Source organism: Ambystoma mexicanum, chromosome 7p (assembly GCF_040938575.1).
Source record: "Ambystoma mexicanum isolate Mex_15411 chromosome 7p, UKY_AmexF1_1, whole genome shotgun sequence".
NCBI classification, from domain to species: domain Eukaryota; kingdom Metazoa; phylum Chordata; class Amphibia; order Caudata; family Ambystomatidae; genus Ambystoma; species Ambystoma mexicanum.
In genome coordinates, this window is record NC_090939.1 from 878,586,615 (window position 1) to 878,610,435 (window position 23,821).

Genomic DNA, 23,821 nt, shown 5'->3' on the forward strand with positions numbered 1-23,821 from the left:
TGGCAGGAATAACGAAGGTATGGCGAGTACGAGGAGACAAGAGAGTGGATAATTTTGTGGTTGACAAGTCGACCAGAGTGGGGACTGAAGAGGGAAAATGGGACGATCCCTTCTCCCAATTGTCATCCAGACCATGGCCTAGGACGTCACGACCCAAGCACCCACCTCGAGAGGAATTCGACCCGCTCACATCCGCCCCCGATGTCAAGATCCACTGTGGCCACATCCCACACACCCAGGGAAGCTGCCCGTCAATCAAACCACATGCTGGAACCTCAGGTGGAGCTGACATCGACCATATGGACCAACTCGATTAGACAGCAACCACAAGTACCGCCATCGTTAGAGATGCCATGACGACACAGCCAGCAGACGAGAACACACATGCCACGAAGCACACACCAATCCACACGAAGAACATACTCAGTGCTATGACGTAGAGGACCACTTACACTCACACATGCATCGTTCTTATTTTTCACACAGGCCAACTACCGCACTGCAGAAACGCAAGACGACAGAAGAGCTTGTGTTCATGCTTGCAGACGCTTCCTCGCCACTAAAACCATGAAGATGTAACCCTGCATATGGACTAATGCATATGAATCTCTGTCACCCCTCGCGACCCTCACATTATGGACTATGTACCGCCACCCATAAACCAGGCCAAGGTAGGCCGCAAAGCCAGAGTCCCCAGGCCAGAGCAGACAAAGCTGCAAGGTGCTGATCACGCAGAACGAGCCCTGACGAGAGCCCACAGCCAAGGCTGCAACGTTGCAATCTGCATACTGCGCTCCCTGCGCCAAGGTTACACCTGCCACTCCTAAACACTCATAAGAGCCGAAATACAAATCAAATGCTCATAATTCTGCTCCAGCCACGGTCTCACAACACGTGACCAGGCCGACCTGATACGATGCCAAGCCCCAAGGAATACAGAAGCACTGGGGTCTCACGTTTGGGATACAGACGGCAACAATGAAGTGACAAAGTGGACACTGACAGTGATGGAAAAGACACTCACATCAGCTAATAATCAGACCTGTCCATTGTCCGCCACTGACACATAGTCATATTTTGTTTCCAGTACCAGGTACACCGCGAGCTGGGAACAGCGGTGGTCCCAGGATTGGGGGCCCGCGGGTGGACCAATCAGAATACAAGGGGCTCACCATTTACACCACTATAGTTTAGCCAATTGCTAATTGTCCCCTTGTAACAATTCCCCTGTAGCAGTTGTTAGGGACGGCCCAAGCGTACCACCTGACCCTTCCTCCACCACTAACAGTTTTCTCTATATGTGTCTATACTGACCCTACGACTCGGAGAGCCAAACCGAGATGGCTTTAGGTTTTGGGGCTAGTTTTCCCAGGTGACGCACGTAGGTGCGTCATACAGCTAGAAAAAGGGCCTGCGAGCCCATCAGTAACGAGATGTCTCCCGGATGCCTGTGACCTGAGAGCTCGTCCCTGTCTGTTTTATGCAATAAACAGCAGTAACTCTTTGCTCTTGTGTGTGCCTCATACTCCTTTGGGACGCGGGAGGAGTTGGAGCCTCCCCAACCCCAAAGGTCCGCAGACGGCCCAGCCGGCCCACAGAAAAATTGCCCCGACAGGTGGACTGGGGAGCAAAAGAGGCTTTGTTAATATTGTTCAAAGTGCCCCTATATAGCAGATTCCCCATAAGAAAATGTGGAAATAAAGTGAGCAACCACACCGAAGAGGCCAGTGATGCAGAGGCCCACCAGGAAATCTCCAGAGGCCCCTTTAGGTCAGTCCACCCCTGTTCGGTGTATACCTTGTGCCCCCAGAAGGAGGGATCGGCACAGTACATGAAGAATTCCATCTCTTACTAATAACTCCTTTAAGAGGCGGGTTTGGCCGTTTGTGCAAACAAACCTCGCAGTTTGAAATGTGTTTTACAAATAGGAAGATGGATAGGAAACGCTTGTTGTACCCGTGAATCATTTTCCTTTCACCTTTCCTGAATAGAGCATCGGGGCGTTTGTTTGCTGACAGTTACATGAAAACAGTGGCCAAGCCTCTTTCAGAGTGAGGTTAGCGTGTTCCCCGAATGATAGATTAGCAGTCTGGTTCAAAAGGCCCCGCTAACCGCGGCTGTTTGCCCAGACCGCTCGCGTTGCGCAAGTACGACGCGAGCCGTGCCACAGGCGAAGCGGCGCACTATATACACCCAAAAGGCAGCGCGCCCCTGCAGAGCGGCGGCGTCTCGTGTGCGGCGCGGAAGCACGGAAGGGACCAGGGACGGGCTGCGAGACCATGACCTCCCTTCTGCAGGAGAAACTGTTCGAAATGCAGTGCCAGGCGCCCTCTCCGAGCAAAGACTTCCACCACCTCGTCATCACCAAGTCTGAGGTAACTGAGCTCGGATGCCGCGTGAGCTTTCTCCGCGGTCCAGCGAGCCCTCCTCGCGTTTCTTTTTTCCGTATTTAATTGATGTTGTCGTTTTATTTAGATGCTTTCTTTCAGCGTAGGAACGCACTGGCATCCTGTGACCAGGCTCGGTCAGGCTCCGGCTGCCCAACAGGGTAATAGGGCAGTGCCTGAACGCATGATGCTAGGGTGGGCCCGTTTTATGGGTCAAAGTGCCCCAGTTTGATGAGTTACTTCCCTATGGTAGTTTTGAACATTGTTGCTGAATGAATATTCTTTAAATTGCACAATTTGCATACATTACATTTTATCAAAAAACTCATCCATGGGTCAAACAGTCTGTCACAAAAGGAATGAATTGCCATTTGCGACAATTGGCCACTTTTTCATTGGTGCCCGAGACAATTGTATGCCCCAGTCCGACTCTGCGTGTGACTTAGAAAATAGATAGCACACACGTTATTAAAACAGGTGCCATTTATAGTCTAAACACATGAGGTATGTTCCCATTCTAAGTGAGAAGAGGGCGTCTCCCCCTGCACCCCCTCACCCTCCCTGATATTCGGTCCTGTGGAATTCCTGTAGACCTATTAAGCTGCCAGGAGATGAGGAATGGAGCGTGTCCTTGCAAAGGGCAAATAGTGCCACCGTTTGTTGTCCAGCGCATGTTTTGGAACATTTTCGGAATCGTCGCATTCAAACGGTTTTTGGCTTCAACTAGAGCACGGCGAATGGAAATCGGGCAGCTAATGTTAAGCGTGCTGTTAGGAGTGCAGTGACACCAACCCAGACAGCTGGCTCCCCATTAAGCAGAGGTATTAGTACATATGCACCCCCACATGTCTAGGCCGCCAAAGCCTGCAGAGCAAATTGCTTGACCTCGCTGTGATGTGAATTTAGCGCGCGTGAATGTCGCGTGGCAGAGATTGGGAAACCGATGGAAGACACATCAAATAGGGGCAAAGGCACAGCAGGGAAAAGAGAAGTTTAAAATAGAAAACTATTTGCGTGTGCAAGTTGTGGCAGGTGCAAAGCCCTCACAACATGGCTCTTCAATTCATCCACCCAACCGAGCTGCTTATAGTTGAGATTCTGACTGTAATCCCTGTATGACTTCGTTTGCATGCATTTCTCGCCGCAACTTTGTGCGATTTCTTTTCTGTGCCCAAGGTCTTCATGTAACTAGTCCTGTGCAGCGCCCTGATGCCTGTGGGTTTCTGCGCGCTTTACAAATGAATAAATGAATAAATAACTCGCGTATTTCTAGCTGGGACCCGGCCCTTCCTAAACCTCAAAATGAAGAATCCTTACTTTGGTTCAACTTCAAATCATAACTTGTGAGACTTTTTAGCATCTCTTGTCCTCTCCCCCCAACAACTCCCACCCGAAATGCAAAAATGATAGATGGGTAGCTTTCAGCCACGGGGATATATCCCAGCTAGGGGTTCAGGGTGACATCTGGCGCAAACCTTGGGTTGTGTATGATGTCACTTGGAATCCTGAGGTGGGGTATGAAGCATGGCTGAAGCTACAAAACTAAAAAATGTGCCTTCCCCAGGTCCATGTCCCTTTCCTACCCACTGTGCTGTCCTGGTGGGCCAACCTAGCAGGGGGTGCAAAGGCAAGGCTCCTGAGAACTGTACACAACAACAATTCCCACTCACAGCAGCCCAAACATGAAAGAATCAAGTTCTGGCACAGAAAATGGTGATGTCATAGCATTTGATTATAAATGGCATGCTCCCCTGCTCTCACTTGGAAAATCGTTGCTACACAGCAGCAGCAACATTCTGCTTTCCAGTGTCCTGGAATTCTGTGTAACACGCTCTATAATAATTCTGCAAACAAGGAGACTGTGCCAGCGGGCAGTACATTGTGTGTCTTTGATGGGAATATTATGTGTCTGCGGTATCTTGTTTCTTATTCGTGTTACTTAATCCGAGTCATACAATCCCTCTGGTTTTGTTTGACTGTGTCCAAGTTGCATCTTTGATTAAAATGTCTTCCGTCACTGGGCATGGCGCCTGCCCCCTGCTTGCGGAACTTAATTAAACGAGGTAGCCTTCCCTGCCCCATCGAGCCAGCGCAACTTGCTCAAATTGTAGGAGTTGCACTCTTGACTGCTGGATACCATTGGTGTTCTTGGAGCGAGATATGGTGGGGCACAGGGGCTCCCAATAACCAGGTCTAGGAGGACGCGCGATGCCAGTCAATGACTCAACCTGATATGAAATGGGCACAAGGAAACAAGACACACTGAAGAAAGCACTGATCAATATCAATAAAAGTACGATCATTAGAAGTGTGATGCACAGATAACTGGCAATGTGGGATTGTATGCCTAAGTGGGGTGATGTGGAGCGTTTACATTTCTATGCAGAAATCTGTGTTAATTTGCTGTCAGTCCAGGTGCCAATAGCGTTAGAAATTGGCAATAGAAGAACAACCTGTCACCTCAACGAAATCCGTCGAGTTTAAGGCGTTGCAATTTTTCACGAAATCCCAAGGTTGAAAATTCATGACTTTAGGTGCATCGGTCGTAAAATCCACCTGAGTTAAAGATAATGGTGACTTTGGCTAGAACACTGCATATATCACTCAAGCACGCCTCTATCTACTACTTGCTGTCGATGACCCCACTGTATCTACAAAAGGCAAACGGACAGAAAATGGCCTTATAACACCTGGGAGCATATCTCCAAGTCCCTGTGAATTCCATAGACGGAACTGCCTACATGTGCACTTATGTGCAAATAGTGCCCCTATGCACAATTTTTGACATCTCCGCTGCAGAGTGCAGAAGGGAGTGGTAAACTGTAGGGCAACTCGCCTTTGCACCTGCCTTTTCAACTCTGCAGTGGAAATTGTGTCAACACTGCCTGCCATTTGCAATGGATTACTATGGAATCCGTCTGATTTTTTGTTCTATGTTATTTCGTCGACCACTTTTTCATTGTGGGACTTTTCATCCCCGACCCTTTCATCGCCAACATTTTTTTATTTTTTTATTTATGGGGGGCTGTGCCCCCCAAACCCCTCCCTTACTTAAATAATCATACCCCAACCCGCACAAACACCCCCCCTAAAAAAAATTTTTAAAAAAAAAGTTGGCAATGAAACGGTCGGCGATGAAAAGTCCCGCGATGAAAGAGTGGTCGACGAAATGCGTGTATACCCTGATTTTTACTGCTGTAAAAAGCAGGCGGATTCCATAGGAATCCACCACATTAACGCCAGCATGAACATGTCATGCTGGTGTAAATGCTGCAGTATTTGTATGGCTTAAAGTGAAGAGGTGGTACTACAACGTTCCATGCCGCCTCGCCACCACACAAGTGAAGAAACAAGTGGCGTGGCATGAAATGCATGCATACAATTTTTACGCGTTGATTTCACACTATGCCATACTCAAAATGAGCTCCTTGACGGAGGGCGCACGCAAGATGCCGTGCTGGCAAATGCCACATCCAGGCCCTGCCGAAGCATGCTGCTCTGGTGGATCAAAACAAAAAAACAAGCATATACATGGTGTGCAGGCAGTGCCGTACAGACCAAAAACCAATTCCGAAGCCATACGCAGTGATGTTATGAAAACATTTTATTTAAGGTTTAAAAATGAAAATGCTGTTTTGCAAGAGAAAAAACACGCCACTGCTTATTTTCGAGTTCTGCGTAAATTACGTGGAAGTGACCCATCAGCTTTGCACCTTGTCATTCAACAGTCCCCTCTGAGCAATTTTCAACATGTGCACGCCTGAGTGTAAAATTGCAGTGCAAAAAGGTGGTATGCCTGCTTGTACACAACCGCTTTGCACTTCGCCGTACAAAATGAGTAAATGCTGCCTCCCACGTATGGTGTAGAAACCAGGTGGATTCCATAGGAAACAAAAGCATTTGCACCAGAAAGAAAATGCAGTGTGCATCAAATGCTGGAGTATTTGCATGGCAGAGAGGAAGGGCGCGGCGGAAAGACAAGTGCCAGGAATACCAAATGAAGTATACCAAATCGAGGCTAGCACACATTCTCCGGGAAACGTTCACGCAGCAAGGAGAAGAAAACAGGCGGGGAGGAGGTACACCTTTACTTTAGAAACAACAGTGAGGGCCAACACCTTCTGTCGGCAATGGCTTTAGTGTAGCGTTCCTTTAGGATATATAGACCATGCATGGTTTAATCAGCGGGTATGGCTCTCGCCCCGTCAGCGGTGCGAGCCTCGGCATGAGGTTTTGCTAATCGAAGGTGTTGATAGCTCTGAGGCACTGCACACTGAAGCTGAGGGGGATGCCATGCCACTGTCTCTGGCACACAAAATGACAATTTGCGCCATTTTCATGCACTGCCTTTTGTAAGGATACTGCTTAGTGTTTGTAAGATTTGAATGCGCGTTTTTTTATTATTCAGATTGTTGGCATACTTACTAAATCATAAAATTAAGAAATAATTTTTTTATTTCACAAACTCAAAAACGCGCTCCTCAAATTCAAAATGTAGCACCTCAGTCCCTAGAAGATACCTAGGCTCATTGTTAATATCTGTAATACCTGCAAATACTGTATATTGTACATTTTTTTCAGATATTGTCTTCTATGCAATTGTAAAAATGTCTGTAAATGCCTGTACAGCACCCAGATACCCAGGAGTTAGGCGCCCTTTACAAATGCAAAATAAATAAATAAAAATAAATAAACAACACATTACCGCCATCGATGGCTCAGGGACCCGTGCTTGAACCTTCAACATGGTCTCGGGCACAATTAACAGCAGGGTTAGTCCTCGGCAGTGGACTAAAAGGTTATTAGGGCCCATGTAAGAAGTCCAGGTGTTGTAAAAATCAAAATATGAAAGGTGACAATGCAGGGGACGCTATACGATTGACTGCTGCCAGCTTTCACACGAGAAAACAAAAATCAGCCACAGGTGACCGCTATGGTGAGGGGAAACTGGAGTTCTGCCGGAGATCAGAACCCCCTTTCTATTTCCATGGAGCATGTGGAGAGGAGGTGGACTAGGCTGTGGGATGGCAACTGGGCGGAGTCAAAAATAGACCACATCACTAACTGGGAAAGTAAAACAAAGGTAAAGCAAGCACTGGCAATGCTAACAGCTCAGGCTTTTGTGTAGGCATGGGAAAGGCACTTGGCAGTCACTCTCGTAATGGCATTAACTGGCCATTGATGGTAACAGGTGCAAAATGGTGTGAGTACTTGGGCATCTAATAGTAGTGCCTAGCAAATGCTCACTACTTATACAGAAGCCAAACCTGTTGGCTTTGCCAATGTTTGTTTTAACAGGACTTTAATGAAAAGCATAGTGCTTAGAAATGGAGTGTCTGAAGCCAGACCTGTTTAAGACATTTTTATTAAAGCAGTAGTGTGTTTACAACTGAAATTATGTCATTAACGCTCAGAGGACTGCTTTGAAAAAATACTGGCAGGTACTTCAAGTGAAAAGTTTGATGGTAAGACCTGATTAAAGCAAGCTCAAAGACTTCCCATGAAGAGGCATTTTGGGCGGGGAGGGGCAGGCACTCGTTGGGAATGGCCATAGGTATTAGCATGGCCATACACAGTCAATGGGTGGGCAAACAACCAAACACCTACACGCTTTGTTGCCATTTGCCATACATGCCATTTCTTCCTATCTGTACTCTAATGCAATAGTTTTGGCTTATAGGTGGTGCTTAATTGCCACCTAGTAGCCCAAACTAAAAAGCGAGCGAGGGCCTGCATGACAGCTGCACCATGCCAAGGAATTGTCTTACAATATCAGCAGTTAATGCCTGTATTCTGAGCCTTCTGTTTTTTGGTTCCAATGCACCTCAAGGGTGCTTTCACTAGGGGATGATCATACAGTAGATTTCTAAGCGAACACGTTATACTATCATCAAAACTACTACCACGTGATGGCCCTATAAACATGTACACCTGCTCAAATACATTTTCTACACTACTAAGCAAAGTTTGGCGCAAGACTGTGATAAGGGAAGGAGGCGTTGGAAGGCACTGGTAAAGAAAGAGCATAGAGGGGATTCTGGGATGTCAGTCGACCTAGCAGCAGCTTAGGCAAGCTGCTCCTACACCCTGCCCTGTCTGTGGATACTAAACCAAAGGAATGAATACCGGGGATAAGAAGATGAATGAAGTTCCTGAAAATCCCATTCCAAAAAAACCTAAACAAGGAGGCGAGATGGAAGAGACACCCAGCAGCAGTGACATTTATTCCCTTTTGCTAAAGGTTTTTTCAGAACGTGGAAGAGATGAAATGCTCCTTAAATGCATTGACCTCAAATGTGAACCACCTGGAGATCAGAGTCACAAAAGTTGAATCTGGTAACTCAGCCTTGGCCTCAGAAGTGGCAGGGAGCTCCAGGGTATATAAAGACTCAAGATCTGAAATTTCTGGCCAAAGGAAAAAGAACATGTTCCTGGAGGTTGAAAGCAGGAATCTGAATCTACGCATGCTAGGTTTAGAGGAAAGTCCTGATTTGGATAATGATTTAGATTCGCAAGTCCTCAGGGTCTTGACAGAGGTGCTGGGAAAGGAAATTGTGAGCCCTTGTGACTTGGAGTATTTCTACAGAGCCATAAAAATCATGAAGGACAGGCCAAGGCAGATAATGTTGGTTTTAACCGAACTTGATGTAAAGGAGAGAATCCTGAAGGCAGCAAGGGGGAAAGGAAAACGTGTTCTTGATGGGAGATCCCTGGCCATTTATCCGGATTACCCCAATGAGATAGTGAAGAAAAGGAGGGCTTTCAAGGTTGCCAAAGCCAATGCACTGGAGAAAAAACATTAAAAGTATGTTGGTGAAAGCTGCCATTTTAAAGATTTACATGGATAAAGGCTTGAAAACAACAGAGGACCCTGCAGAGGCTGAACAGTGGCTTAAAGAGGCTGAAAACCATTGGAATGACCAGGAATAGCTTTATCTTTTTGAATATGACTTTGGATTAAAATGTCAGCAATTACATATTCAAGCGCTATACAAGCATTATATATATTTATATTTATATACTTATTAATAGTGAACTTTATTTGATTGATATTAATATTTAAATGTATGATTACCGTTATAAATGGCACCATTGAGATTTCAGAGCAGCCCGTGATGTGAAGGAGAGCATGCATGCCGATGCGTGAGGTGCCTTTCTCTAATAAGGAAGTGAGGGATGAAGAGATAGAAATGGCAGAGCGAATCGTAGAGGGATTACAGTGCCTCTCAGTTTAGTGCTCTTGCCTCACAGGGAGAGCCCTTCCTTGCGACGTGTGGATGTTTGATCCGGCAGCAAGGATCGTTAAGTGGGGCGTGTTGAGATTGCCATCAGACAGCTGATACCAGTATACTTGGCATTTGATTGCTGTAGACATTGGTCGTAGAGGGACTACAGTGCCCTTTCTGGTCAATGCTCATGCTCGCCTGGAGGTCGCAAATATGCTATGTGTGGTTGATTAATTTGGCAGCAAGATCATTAGGCCCTGTGGCATGTCTCCCCTGTTGGGAGGCATGGTATCTCCCAGTGTGTTGTCTTGGTCATGTGGGGAGCCACGAGATCAAGGTAATAATGAGAGCGAGCCGTTTCTGGGCTCGTCAGTCAGACCAACTGGACTCTGCGTGTGTGTGTGTGTTTGTGTTCGCACCATGCTGGTGCCTCACCACATGTGCTGGGCCCAAGGACGAGGCCCAGCTCCAGGACGGTGCCCCTGGCGGGCAACGCCGACCGGACGGTGCCCCTGCCAGGCAACGCCGTCCCTGTGTGTTCCCCTGGCACTGTGAGTCGGGCCAGGGTGGCGACCCCGGCCTGGGTGCCCCCAGAGCCGGGGCCGCGGTAAGCTGGTTGCCACCCGGCCACGTGCGGAGATCCGGTGATCCGGATCGGGTCGGGTGACCCCCACCCTTTGTGTCCGCGGCGTGATCACCGCCCCTGTGTATCCTGTCGGGTGCCCCCCCGACATGAGTATGGGGCTGCCCGGTGACCCGGAGCAGCCCCCAACAATGGCAACAAGGAACGGGCACATGTGCCCAAAAGAAGTAGTGGTGTGGCGGGCCCAACTCCAACTGGGCCCGCGAGAAGGAGAACAACGTGGCGAGCTGCTTGCCCGTCACCTGAGGGAAACGGAAGACATCCTCGGCCATGGCCCCGGGAGGAGGAGGAGGAGCCGAGGTTCTTTCCCCGTGGGGAGGAGGATGTGCGGCGGTGGCCGCGTGGGCTGCCTCCCTCTCCCATCTGGGGGGAGGACTGTCCCAGGGAGAGGAGAGAGTGTCGGCGGCGTCGGCCGCGGCACTGGAGGTGTGGTGGGGCTGCCAAACAGCCAGAGGCGGCCCCGAGGAGATTGGCCCGCGGCGTCGGCCGCAGGAGGGGAGACACTGCCCCTCCCCCACCCGCAAGCCACGGGAACAAAGAGCGGCCAACCTCGCCGCATGAAAAGCAACGGTGCGGGCCCAACCCCAACTGGGCCCGCAAAGGCAACAAGGAGCCGCTCCCCCACCCGTGTGGAGGAGAAGTGATCGGCGGCATCTCGGCCGCATTGTGAGGGTGGCGCTGCGGCATGGCCGCATGAACAAAGAAAAGCGGCATTGACCTCGGGCGCTGCGGGGTCCCCGCCTGGGGAGAAGAACTGCGCTGCCCCGGCCCGTGCCACCTGGAACGGGCGCTGCCCCTCCCCCATTGCGAGGAGGATGTTCGGCGTGGTGGCCCGCAACCGGAGGAGGGGTGCAGTTTTCCCCCAAAGATGTGAAGGCCGCAGTGACAAGGTGAGCTGCCCCTCCCCCACACGTGGCCCGCAAAGGTGAAGAGCGGCGGCTAGTTCCGCATTAAAAAAAAAATAAAACGGGAACGAGGACGCAGACCCATTTTTCACCTGAGCCTGCAGCAGAAATAAATGGAGGGGGTGTTGCCCAACAGGACTGGTGCTGCTCTCCCTGTGGGAAGGGAGATCTGCGGCGTCGGCCACCATAAGGTGCTCGGCGGCCCTATAGCTGCAGCAAGGTGAGGCGGGCCTGACTTCCACCGGGGCCCGCGATGGGAAGCTGGATGCGAGCTGCCCCCCAGGTCCGGCTGCCCGCAACGGGAGGTGTGCCCCCCCTCTGAGAAGGGGTGCAGCGTCCACTGAGGTGGAGAGGACTGCATCCATCGGCCAGCCACAGGGTAGCGGCTCCCAAGGGAGTGCTCGTGTGCCCTCAAGGAAGAACAGCTACGGGAGGCACATGTCACCTGCCCTGGGGGAAAGTGGAAGAAGCAGGTTCTGCCACCCTGCCACTGTTTTCCCCCCTCAGACTGTGGACTTGGCCGATGTGGCCCCTGGACCTTCCCAGGTGCGGCTTTGCCGGTTTTGTGACTGTGACGTGACTGTCCTAAACAAACTCTGGTGAGGGTGCGCGCTGGTTTCTGTCGACTCCACAAGTGCGGAAGATGGACATCATAATTGACATTCCCCGGAAGACTGTGAGCCTGCAGACACGGATTTGCTTAAAATGGCCCAGTTGCTGGGCAATGCAGTGTGGTGCACACCTGTAGACTTGGAGTGCTCTATGTTGTGCCAGTAGCTCTCAGTGGTGCCGTGTAGGGACATGAGAGCCATTCACCCAGGTTAATAAAGCGTGTGTAAAGTAGTAGTGGGGAACCACGTGACCAAGGTCTCGTCAGTCAGACCAACTGGACTCCGCAGGTGTGTGTGTGTTTGTGTTCGCACCATGCTGGTGCCTCACCACGTGTGCTGGGCCCAAGGACGGGGCCCAGCTCCAGGACCGTGCCCCTGCCGGGCAACGCAGTCCCTGTGTGTTCTCCTGGCCCTGTGAGTCGGGCCAGGGTGGCGACCCCGGCCTGGGTGCCCCCAGAGCCGGGGCGGCGGTAAGCCGGTTGCCACCCGGCCATGTGCGGAGATCCGGTGATCTGGATCGGGTGGGGTGACCCCCACCCTTTGTGTCCACAGCGTGATCGCCGCCCCTGTAGATCCCGTCGGGTGCCCCTTGACATGAGTATGGGGCTGCCCGGTGACCCGGAGCAGCCCCCAACAGGCCCTCCTTATCTCAAGTGCCCGTGTTGCAGTTTCTGTTGCGCATGATTAATGTTGTAGAGGAGATCAGGTTATACGTGACTCTGGTGTCGTGTCCAGAGGATAGTGGCTCAAATGGACACAGTGGCTGTATTGGGTGCAGGCTGACAATTCGGTTAATGTGCAGTGATTGCTAAAGTGCGCAAGCGGTTCTCAGATGCCCGTGTTGATTCAGGTGCAGGCTGACTAATGTAGCGGTGTCGCATGTAGTGCATTGTTGCATTCCCTTAATCAGACTGGAATCCTAGTGCATCAAGCCTCTTTTGGGACTCTGGAGAAGAGCTTTAGAAGTATATGTTCATCCCCTTGGCCCACCATTATCCTATTTGGCAAATGTGTCCATCCCCCTTCCATCCTTGAACAGGCGCTGATGTGATATCGTGGTGGGCCTGCCTTGCTTGGCTAAAGAGAGACCGGGCTATGGTGTAGTGAAGCCTTAGTGTATTGGAAGGTGAAGAAGCACGCACAGATGAAGTATTGGAGGCGTTTTGCAATGTCGGATTGGGCCGATGTGGTGGGAGTTCTGGAGATTGAAGGGTGCGGGCTGCCAGGATCTCTACTTAAGAAGCTGTGCACCATGGAATTAGATGGTGTTCGTTTCCACGGTGCAATCAAAGTGTGGCCTATGACACATTAAAATGCATGTTAACAGTCAGTTAGCAGTCATGCACCAGTGGGAGGATCAAATGCACAATTAGCATATAGGGTGTGTTTGGGGCCTTTTGTTACTGGATTCTGGGTGAGGATGGTGCCAGAGCAAAGATTGTTATCCATGAGAGGGTGGGATACGGTATATGTTTTCAAAGTTAATCTATATCAAGATGTTAATGACTAGGAAGTATGCTGCACTATCTCCACCTTTCCTGTAAATAGGTGCATTGATACATACACAATCTGGAGTGACTGGGACTACTGGGGTTGTATAGTGTTACCTATCATTATTAACAAATATTGATGGGATGATATATAACATGAAAGTATTTGATGAGGAGGATATAAGTGACATGTGTGGCAACATTAAATAAAACTGATAGTCATTCCTAATCTAGACTTGACAGACCAAGAGAAGGGTCAGAAACAATTTGGGTGGCAGTATTGGTAATGATAAGTTGAGATATAATATTAATTAACAACAGCTGAAGGAATTATCTGGAATGAGCAGAGAAGTTCCGGAGTTTGATGTAGTGACAACATAGAGAGTCTTGAAAATAAATGTGTATATATGAATAGGTTGCCATGGCATATATGTCACTGGGTTTGGATAAAGTGGAAATCTAGGTATTCGTGACAATTAAACTGAAATAAGGATGTGAACTATAACTATTTAGAATCTATGGGGAGGGGGCGGGACAGTTATCTATCTGTAAGGAGTACAGAAGGGAGTTACACGTGGGTTGGAATTGACAAGACCAGATGGTTATATGTTCTGTTACTGTATTTGTTTGTTGTTTGTCTTTTTGTATGTGTGTTTCAGTGTTTCTTCACAGTGTGGGTATTGATCAGTCCTAATATGGCACATCCATACAAAAAGGCTTGAAAATAGTCTCTTGGAATGTAAATGGTGCAAATTGAGCAAACAAAAGGAAAAGGTTTTTAAATAGGTTAAACGAGCTGGGGACAGACATAGCCCTATTAAAGGAAACACACCTACTAGAAACAGAGGTAGAGAAACTGAAACGCGGGTGGGTGGGCAAGGTTCCTTGCTCTTCCTTTACCTCAAGCTCTAGAGGAGTTCGCACACTGATGAGGAAAAACCTGCCAATATCTGAAATACATTGTAAAAGGAACAATGAAGGGAGAATAGTATGTGTCATTATGAAAGTACAAAATGTTTCTTATTGTATTTGCAATGTTTATGCACCAAACGAAGGGGATGGCAAGTTTTATGTCTCTCGCGCAGTTTATACAGAATATAAATCAACTCAAGGGGAGAGTGGGCAAGAGAGTCAGAGAGCTCTCCCGATAATCATTCTGATGCCGAGAGGCGGACAGTGAATATTAAGACTCATTGCAACAGCAGGAATTTAAAATTAAGGGTTGAATATATTTTCTTGTGAGATCAACTAAATTGTGACTGGAACATTGTAGACAAGTGGAATAACCTTAGAAGAAGAGCCAAGTCTCGAAACACGTGTCAGGTTGATCTGATCAACAATTAAATAATGTACAACTGTACAAATTGACTCACATTGTTTGGCGCAGTGTAATTGTTTAACCTTATCTCAAGTATAAATCAACCCAACCTGGTTGTGGGAGGAGATTTGAATATCACACTTGATCCACTGCTAGATAAAAGTGTAAGCACCGTGAGTAGTGAAAGCATAATGGAGCGAAAGGCCATGATAGATTTTATGGGAGAATCGAGACTACAAGATATGTGGAGACTTCAACACCCCTTAGACAGACAATGCACATTCCTATCGGGGCATCATAAAATGTTCTCACAAATAGACATGCTCCCAACTTCTGGTTAATGCACACAGAATTACGGACAGAGCAATATCAATACTATCCTAATCTCTGACCATGCCCCAGTTTCGCTTGAAATATCATTAACATTCCCACTACCTAAACAAGCGTATGGAAAATGAACGTTACTCCACTTGATGATGTCGAAATAGTGGACAATATTGTGAAAGAAGCTACGTTTTTTGTGGAGAAAAACTGGACTGATGATGTAGCAGTGGAGTGTGTATGGAAAGCGTGCAAATGCTACATGGGTGGCATGTTGATTGGCCTTTCGAATAAAAAGAATAGAGACAGGGAGATGGATGCGAAGAAACTAGGTGAGGAAATTGAAGAAAATGTGAAGTGCACAATTATAAATTATACTGCAAACTCTTGCTCAGCACTTGAATTAAAAAAAAAGGAAGCTGGAGGAATTACTTACAGAAAAGGCAGATGTACTCTTGTACAAAACATGAAGCAACTATTATGAGGGAGGAGAAAAATGTGATTGTCTCCTAGCTCACTGTCTTCAGGTTATGGAAAATGAAAAATCTATTAACGCAATTGAAGGCATGACAGGAGATATAACATTTGAGCAGACTCAGATCAAGAGGGAATTCAGAGAATATTACACAAGATTATACTCAACCTATGTACAAATAAATCCGGACCTCTTGAAAGTATTTATAGGAAGCTGTAACCTCAAAAGACTGAAGCCAGAGAAGAGATTGAATTTGGAGAAGGATCTGAACATTGATCAACTTAAAAGAGCTGCGTGCCATCTAAACTCAGGGATATGTCTGGGGAAGGATGGTCTACCAGCAGAATTATATAAGATTATACCGGATGAAGTATATGCCCTGATGTTGGCCATGTTGCATTCCTCGCTGAAGAAAGGCTTACTCCCTCCAACCACTCGACATGCCACACCATCTCATTATTTCTGAAACAAGGAAAACTGTCAGTGAATTTGAGTAGTTACAGGCCGATTAGTCTGATTAACATAGATAATAAGATCCTCGCAAAGGCCATAGTGACGAGACTTGAAAACCTGTTGCCAGAGCTCATTGGCCAAAAACAAGCCGGCTTTGTTAAAGGGAGACATGCATCTGAAAACATGGGCAGATTGATCCTAACCCTATATGAAAGCAAGAAATTACCAACAGAGGTGGCGGTTCTGTCACTAGACGCTGAGAAAGCGTTTGATCACATTGAATGGGAATACCTCATGGCCACTTTAAAAGGCTCCGGATTGGGAGAAAACATACTCGGATTGGTAAACTGCTGTACTCATAACCAACAGCAAGTATAAATACCAATGGATTTTCCTCAGAAAGATTTGAATTGGGCAGAGGACAAGACAAGTGTATCCACTTTCACCACTGCTATTTGCCCTCGCAATAGAAGCGTTAGCAGCAAAGATCAGAGAAGATGCGCTGATTCGAGGGGTCCAATTCAGAGGGGCCTTACAAAAACTTTGGCTGTATGGGGACGATATGCTGCTGGTGGTACAAGGTATAGACACTTCGGTCCAGGCAAATATGAATTAAATCCACGTCTTTCATGAGTATTCATGAGTATTCCGGATACAAGATAAACTGGTCAAAATCTTAGCGACTCCGACTTCAAAGGCTTGTACTAATCAACAGCTAATTGATTATGGATTCAGTAGGTGTCCGGAGAAAATGTGGTACCTGGGCATTTGGTTGACAAAGGAAGTGTATCATATGATGGATGTTAATTTGCATCACGCTATTGGAAACTGTTGTATAAATGACAAGTTATGCAGTAGGCCTTATGAGAAGAAATGACTATGGAGTGAGGCAGGCTCATTCTAGAATGAGCCTTTGAGGTAAACCATTCTGAGAGTGTTCTTGATATTGTTATTGCTCAAGCTTTGCCTGTTGAGCCTTGGCTATTGGATGTGTTGGGGGGTCTCTGGCTTCCGCTTTTCATGTGTCTTAATAAAAGCACATTGTAAACATACTGGCATGTTTACTTTTATCACAATCGCGATGAGGATGGGAATCCCCGTGAAGTGAGCTCTGCTTACCTGGATGTCTATGCGCCAACGAGACCCCCAACAGCTGCAGGTCGGAAGAGGACGACACTTGTTTCCTGTGTCGCACCGAAGGAAGAGACTGAAGTCCAGGTAGTGACAGTGCGGATCGGATCGGAATAATTGGAAGTCGCAGTGTTGTTTTGAGCAGAGGAGAGCACTGTGCGTGCCGTCCTGCGATAAGAGTGCCTGCGTGTGTTTATTACCCATCCGGAGGAGTGCTCCAATACCCGAGGAGTGGAGTTTTCCACAGTTTTGGACATCTGACATAGGCAGCGCCTTAGGCGGCGCACGCCTCTCACGTGGTTAAGTCACGTGCGTCGGCGCCAGGCAACATTACGGAAGCAGCAGCGCTCTCCCGTAGGTGATACGGGCACAGTTACTCATCCGCTTGCATGGTGCGAGCCTGTCACGTGATTGAGTCACGTGCACCAGAGCAAGGCGAACACTGCTGAGAGCACTACGGAAGGAGCAAGTGATTCTCTGTTGCATACGGACACTGCTACTCGTCTGCTTTCGCGGACGGCGTTTGAATGCAGGTGAGCGCAACAATCCGCCAAGGGCCCTAGCGGGAAGGCAGTGGTGTGGAGGTCATTTGGGTGGATTCCTACAGTTGAGTTGGGCACGGCTGGAAGTAGATTGCTTCCAATTACGTTGTACTGCTTCTACTGCATTTGCATTACGAATTGGTGGGAATTCACAGGAAGTTGTGAACCTGGTTGTTTGCTACCTGCTGGGAAAACATTGAATTCACAGGAAGTTGTGAACTTGGTTGGTTGCTAACTGCTGGGAAAGCAGTACAGTGGTAACTATACAGTGGTGACTATACACACTGCTAACTGTGCACAGGAGAGAAGGTACTTGAGGTTTTCCACCACACACTGCTTTTCCTTTCTGGAGTGAAGTTCCAGTTATGGCACTTTCTGGAGTTCCTGGCCACCAGTAATCTGCCTTTACAACTTCTTTAGTCTTATACATACCTATATGTCCTTGATGAGCAGATTTTATCAACCTTTCCCTCAGAAAACCGGGAACGACTAATTTGTCTGGCGTGTTTATTTTTATCACAATGGCGATGAGGATGGGATGGGAATCCCCGTGAAGTGAGCTCTGCTTACCTGGATGTCTATGCGCCGAGACCCCCAACAGCTGCAGGTCGGAAGAGGACGACACTTGTTTCCTGTGTCGCACCGAAGGAGGAGACTGAAGTCCAGGTAGTGACTGTGCAGATCGGATCGGAATAATTGGAAGTTGCAGCGTTGTTTTGAGCACAGGAGAGAAACACTGTGCGTGCCGTCCTGTGATAAGAGTGCCTGGGTGTGTTTATTACCCATCCGGAGGAGTGCTCCAATACCCGAGGAGCGGAGTTTTCCACAGTTTTGGCCATCTGACAGAGGCAGCGCCTTAGGCGGCGCACGCCTCTCACGTGGTTAAGTCACGTGCGTCGGCGCCAGGCAACATTACGGAAGCAGCAGCGCTCTCCCTTAGGTGATACAGGCACAGTTACTCATCCGCTTGCATGGTGCGAGCCTGTCACGTGATTGAGTCACGTGCACCAGAGCAAGGCGAACACTGCTGAGAGCACTACGGAAGGAGCGAGTGATTCTCTGTTGCATACGGACACTGCTACTCGTCTGCTTTCGCGGACGGCGTTTGAATGCAGGTGAGCGCAACGATCCGCCAAGGGCCCTAGCGGGAAGGCGGTGGTGTGGAGGTCATTTGGGTGGATTCCTACAGTTGAGTTGGGTACGGCTGGAAGTAGATTGCTTCCAATTACATTGTACTGCTTCTACTGCATTTGCATTACGAATTGGTGGGAATTCACAGGAAGTTGTGAACTTGGGTCGTCTGAGGAGGGTGATTTGTCAGAGAATGAAATTGTTACAGTGCAGATGGTACGGTGTGCAGGGTCTGATGAATGTGAACACCCTTCTGCTTGGATAGAAGTGAATGGACATCAAGTGAAAATGCTAGCAGACTCATGTTCAAAAATCACGTTAATGTCCAGAGTGGTATTTGAAAATGTGATAGGTGGTTCTATGAAACATTTATTTCGCTCTGATAAGATCCCGGGTTGGTACAATGGGGACAAAATAGATATTTTGGGATGTAATGCTGAGTTCAAGTTTAAAGGTAGAGTGACATACAGAAAAATCTATGTTACCAAAAAGGGGGAAAACTTACTTGGATGGAGGGAGCAGAGGGGGTTATGCATTAAGTTGGATCCCAACAGTGAAGAACAAGTACTCAATGTGGCCAATATACCTGGGTCAAATGGTAATACCTCTAGAGGTCATGAGGTGTTAGTGAAATACCCAGAGGTTTTTAGGAAAAGTGTAGGATGTCTCAAAGGGGTGGTGCACAAGATTGTTGTAAAAGAAGGAAGTAGACCAGTTGCAGCTAAACTTAGACCATTACCGTCGTCAATGCGTAAGGCTGTGCGGGAGGAGCTGGTGAAGCTAGAAAGAGAAGGTATCATTGAACCTGCAAAGGCAGTAGAATGGATTTCTCCTGTGGTGGTGGTGAAGAAAGGTAATGGGGATTTGAGAGTGTGTATTGACTTAAGGGAACTCAATCAGTGTGTTGTGGCTGATCGCCACCCACTTCCAAATATGGGAGAACTGTTGAGCAGAATTGGGAAGGCAAAGTCTTTGCAAAACTAGATATGGTGAGTGCGTACCACCAGATCAGTTTGGATGTCGAATCGCGCAAACTAACTGCATTTATTACATATGAGGGGATATACCAATTTCGGCGCATGCCTTTTGGATTGATATCACCATCCTCTGTGTTTCAAAAGGTTATGGACAAGTTATTAAAGGATGTCAGTGGAGTATGGTGTTTTCAAGACGATGTTCTCATATGTGGTGAGGATGAGGAGGAATTGAAAGGAAGGCTTGATGTAGTCCTGGAAATTTTCAAGGCAAGAGGTATAATGTTGCAGGGAGAAAATTGTGTTTTTATGACTCGGGTTGTCGAATATCTGGGTCATGAGATTTCAGAGCAAGGACTCAAACCAAAAGGGATTTGGTTGACTCCATTATGAAAACACAGCCACCAAAGAATAAAGCAGAATTAAGATCATTTCTGGGTACCATTGAATTTTATCACCGGTTTGTTGAGAACTATGCTGATTGTGTAACTTGTTTAAGGACATTGTTGAGGAAGGGCGTTGATTTTGATTGAAACAGGGAGTGTGTGAGAGAGTTCGAAGACATTAAAAGGAAGATTGATATGGCGAAGCCTTTAGCGATGTTTGACACGAGGAAGAAGACCGTCCTTTCTGTTGACGCAAGCAACACGGGCATAGGTGTTGTGATGTTACAGCCTGATGTTGATGGCACAGAGGTGGTCGTGATGCACGCTTCTCGCATGTTGAAAGGTGCAGAGTTTAATTGTTCTGTTCTGGGAAAAGAAGCCTTGGCGTGTCATTGGGGTGTAGAGAAATTAAAGAACTTTGTGTGGGGTCCGGAATTTACATTAAGAACTGACCATAAGCCGCTTAAGTCGATATTTGAGAGTAAAGGACTTGACAAAGTGTCAAAAAGAGTTGCCTGTTGGGTGACAAGACTACAATGCCACAAATTTAATATAAAGGTGGTTGCTGGTAAAGAGAATGTGCAAGCTGATCATGCTTCCAGGGTAAAATTGAAAAACTGTGAAAGTGAGGGAGGTAACAAAGCATGTGGCGAGAGTGATATGGTTTTTGCCACAGTGGAAGGTATTATACAGAAGCGAGAATGGATATGCGTGTTGGAATCTGACGAAATGTGGAAACGTATCATAAACTTTGTAACAGAGGGATGGCCAGAGAAAAGATTGCTGTCTGGGGAGGAAAGATCACTATGGGAAGTGAGGATTGAATTGTCAGTGAAGGAGGGGTTGCTGCATCGGTGGGACAAATTAGTCGTTCCCGGTTGTCTGAGGGGAAAGGTTGATAAAATCTGCTCATCAAGGACATATAGGTATGTGTAAGACTAAAGAAATTGTAAAGGCAGATTACTGGTGGCCAGGAATCGACCGTGCAATTGAGAGAGTGGTTGGTGCATGTGCTGATTGTGTCAAATCGGGAAAGAATTTATTGGCGGTGTCTCAGCCGATGGGAAAGGTTAATGCTCCTGAGGGAGTGTGGCAGGATTTGGCAATTGATGTTTTGGGTCCGGTTGACATGGGTGTGGGTCGAGGAAGGTTTATCCTTGTTTTAGCTGACGCTTTTTCGAGGTGGCTGAATTCAAGATTATGAGAGTAGTGATATGTAAGAATATCATAGAATTTCTAGAAAGTGTATTTGAGAGGGAAGGCTTTCCCAAGAGTATTCTCACAGATAATGGTCCGCAATTTACGGGGAAGCTGTTGAAAGAATATCTTGATAAGTGTGGGATTGGGCACAAAAGAACTCCTTTGTATTATCCTCAAGGAAATGGTATGGTCGAAAGAGTTAATCGATGTATCATGGAAGCTATACGAGGAGCAAATGCTTGTGGTCGAGACAGGAGAGTGGCTGTGAGAGAAAGGTTATATGCATTGCGGATGGCTCCAGGTCATGAAACAGGAGTAAGCCCTTTTGTATTGATGAGAGGCCGAAGAGCGAACGCTTTGGTATCGCCAGCTTGGTTGGGCAGAGCAAGAGAGACGGACGTGGTTGTGGATGTTGTGAGAAAAAGGATGGATACTCGCAAGGACAAATTGGTGAAAAAAGTTAATGAAAAGTGCCCAAGAAAAAGAACTGTGGTTGAAGTTGGAGATTTGGTTCGGATAAGAAGAGCTGTAGTCTCAAATAAAGGAGAACCACTTTATACTGACCCTGTTAGAGTTGTGCGAGTTTTGAGAAATGCTGTGGGGTTGGAAAGTGGTCAAATCTGGAATATGTCTAGAGTTGCGAAGACAAAGAGATAGATCGACACAATGTCTGTGTGAATAGTTATATCTGCATCTGTGTTTTTTTTCTCATTTCTTTGTTGTTTACTTTGTTATGTAATAAAGAAAACTATTCGTTTTTTTTTATTTATAAGGGAGGGGGGTGTGTTGTATAAATGACAAGTTATGCAGTAGGCCTTAGGGGAAGAAATGACTATGGAGTGAGGCAGGCTCATTCTAGAATGAGCCTGTGAAGTAAACCATTCTGAGATAGAGTGTTCTTGATGTTGTTATTCCTCAAGCTTTGCCAGTTGAGCTTTGGCTAGTGGATGTGTTGGGGGTCTCTGGCTTCCGCTCTTCATGTGTCTTAATAAAAGCACATTGTAAACATACTGGCGTGTTTACTTTTATCACAAAAACCTGAAAAATGACCAGCGCCGATGGAACGGACTGAGGTTGAGTCTATGTGAGAGAGTGAACGCAATCAAGATGACTTCAGCTCCTTGTATTAATTATATCATGAGTATGATTCCTATGGTGGCAAAAAAGAAAGTAATGAGGAAGATGGAGAGCTTGATACAGTCATTCTTGTGGGACGGGAAACAACCTCGAATGAAGCTGTCGATATTACAAATATCATCTGAAAATGGTGGATTGGCAGTATCAGATTTTGAAAATTATCATCTGGCCTTCGGAGCTAGACACTTGCTTCCTTTCAATGAGAATTCATCGGATGTTTGGGCACAGGCAGACACTTGCAGTTGTACACCACTGGCTCCGAGGGCGATGCTAACATCATAAGACGCACTTGAATGCAAATCATATGCGCCAACAAAATTCCTGAAGGAATATTGGAAATGCCTTATGAAGCAAAGTAATAAAGAAGTCTCCTGCACTAGTAACTCATTATTGTGGCTAAACCCAGAGATTACGTTGGAAGGGAAAACATTGTTTTAGCCTAATTGGTTCTTGAGTGGTATCCAATGGCTGGGCAATCTTTTTGAAGGAGGAAAATGTATCACTTTAGGAAGATTGAATATGGAAAAAGAGGTAAAGGCTTGCACATTCAGGGAATATCAAAGACTGAAAAGAGCTGCGGGGTACAGAATTCCTGAAGACGGCCAAGTCTGGATGGATTGGTTGCTAGAATTCAAGATGGACGGACACATTACCTCAAAGGTATATAAACACCTGGCACAATATAAGGTAGCTAATGGGAAATTACTGGACAAATGGTCAGAGGTGATAGACTCAAAAATAAGTGTGAGCAGATGGAACAATATATGCAGGAATGTGACATTGACATTGTTAAATCTAGGAGAAAGAGCAAGACAGATTAAGATCCTGAACAGGGTGTACTGGGCACCACAGAAACAGTTTGAAAATGGCCTGTTAGAGTCAGAGGCTTGATGGAAATGCAAGCACAGAGTGGGATCTTTTGAACATATGATATGGGTATGTGGAAGTTTGAGGGAGTTCTGGAAAGAAGTGACATTGACAATGAATAAAGTTCTGATGATTGATGTGGAGTATGATTTTACAAGCATTATTCTGGTGGAGGAGGAGCTGATAGCAGGTATTTTCCGCAGAGATGTGGTTCTTCAGAGCATCGCTTTCCGCAAAGAAAATTATATTGAGGAAATTCAAGAGTGAGCAAACGCCCTCTGTTTCAGCATGGTTGACATATTCACAGCAAATGTCAAAAATAGAGAGGGTGATCATGTATATGAATAAGAAAAGAGACTTGTATGAACAAATTGGGGAAAGATTCTTGGATATGTAACCCATGCCTAAGTGACTATATTCTATTTTGATGGAGCAAAGCTGCTTTTGCGCTGGGATTTATACGACAACTGTGAAGGTGGAGTCGATATATGTTATGTAATTTATAAACTGTGATGTAAGACTGATTTTCATCTTTCAATTCTTAATAAAAATCTAAATACAAAAAAGAAAGAGCAGAGAGTTGAGGAGGCTGCAGGCAAAAGGGAACAAAGGAGGTCAGGAGGT

The 23,821-nt window shown here is 46.8% G+C and overlaps 1 protein-coding gene across 1 annotated transcript in view; it reads left to right on the top strand.

Moving 5' to 3' along the window:
* Positions 1–2,057: 2,057 nt before the first annotated feature.
* LOC138526402 (F-box only protein 36-like) overlaps positions 2,058–23,821 on the top strand; it is a 271,519-nt gene continuing 249,755 nt past the window's right edge. The window contains exon 1 of the mRNA XM_069637113.1: positions 2,058–2,375. Within this exon, the coding sequence (XP_069493214.1) occupies positions 2,280–2,375 (96 nt within the window). The 5' untranslated portion in view covers positions 2,058–2,279. The remainder of the gene's footprint in view (positions 2,376–23,821) is intronic.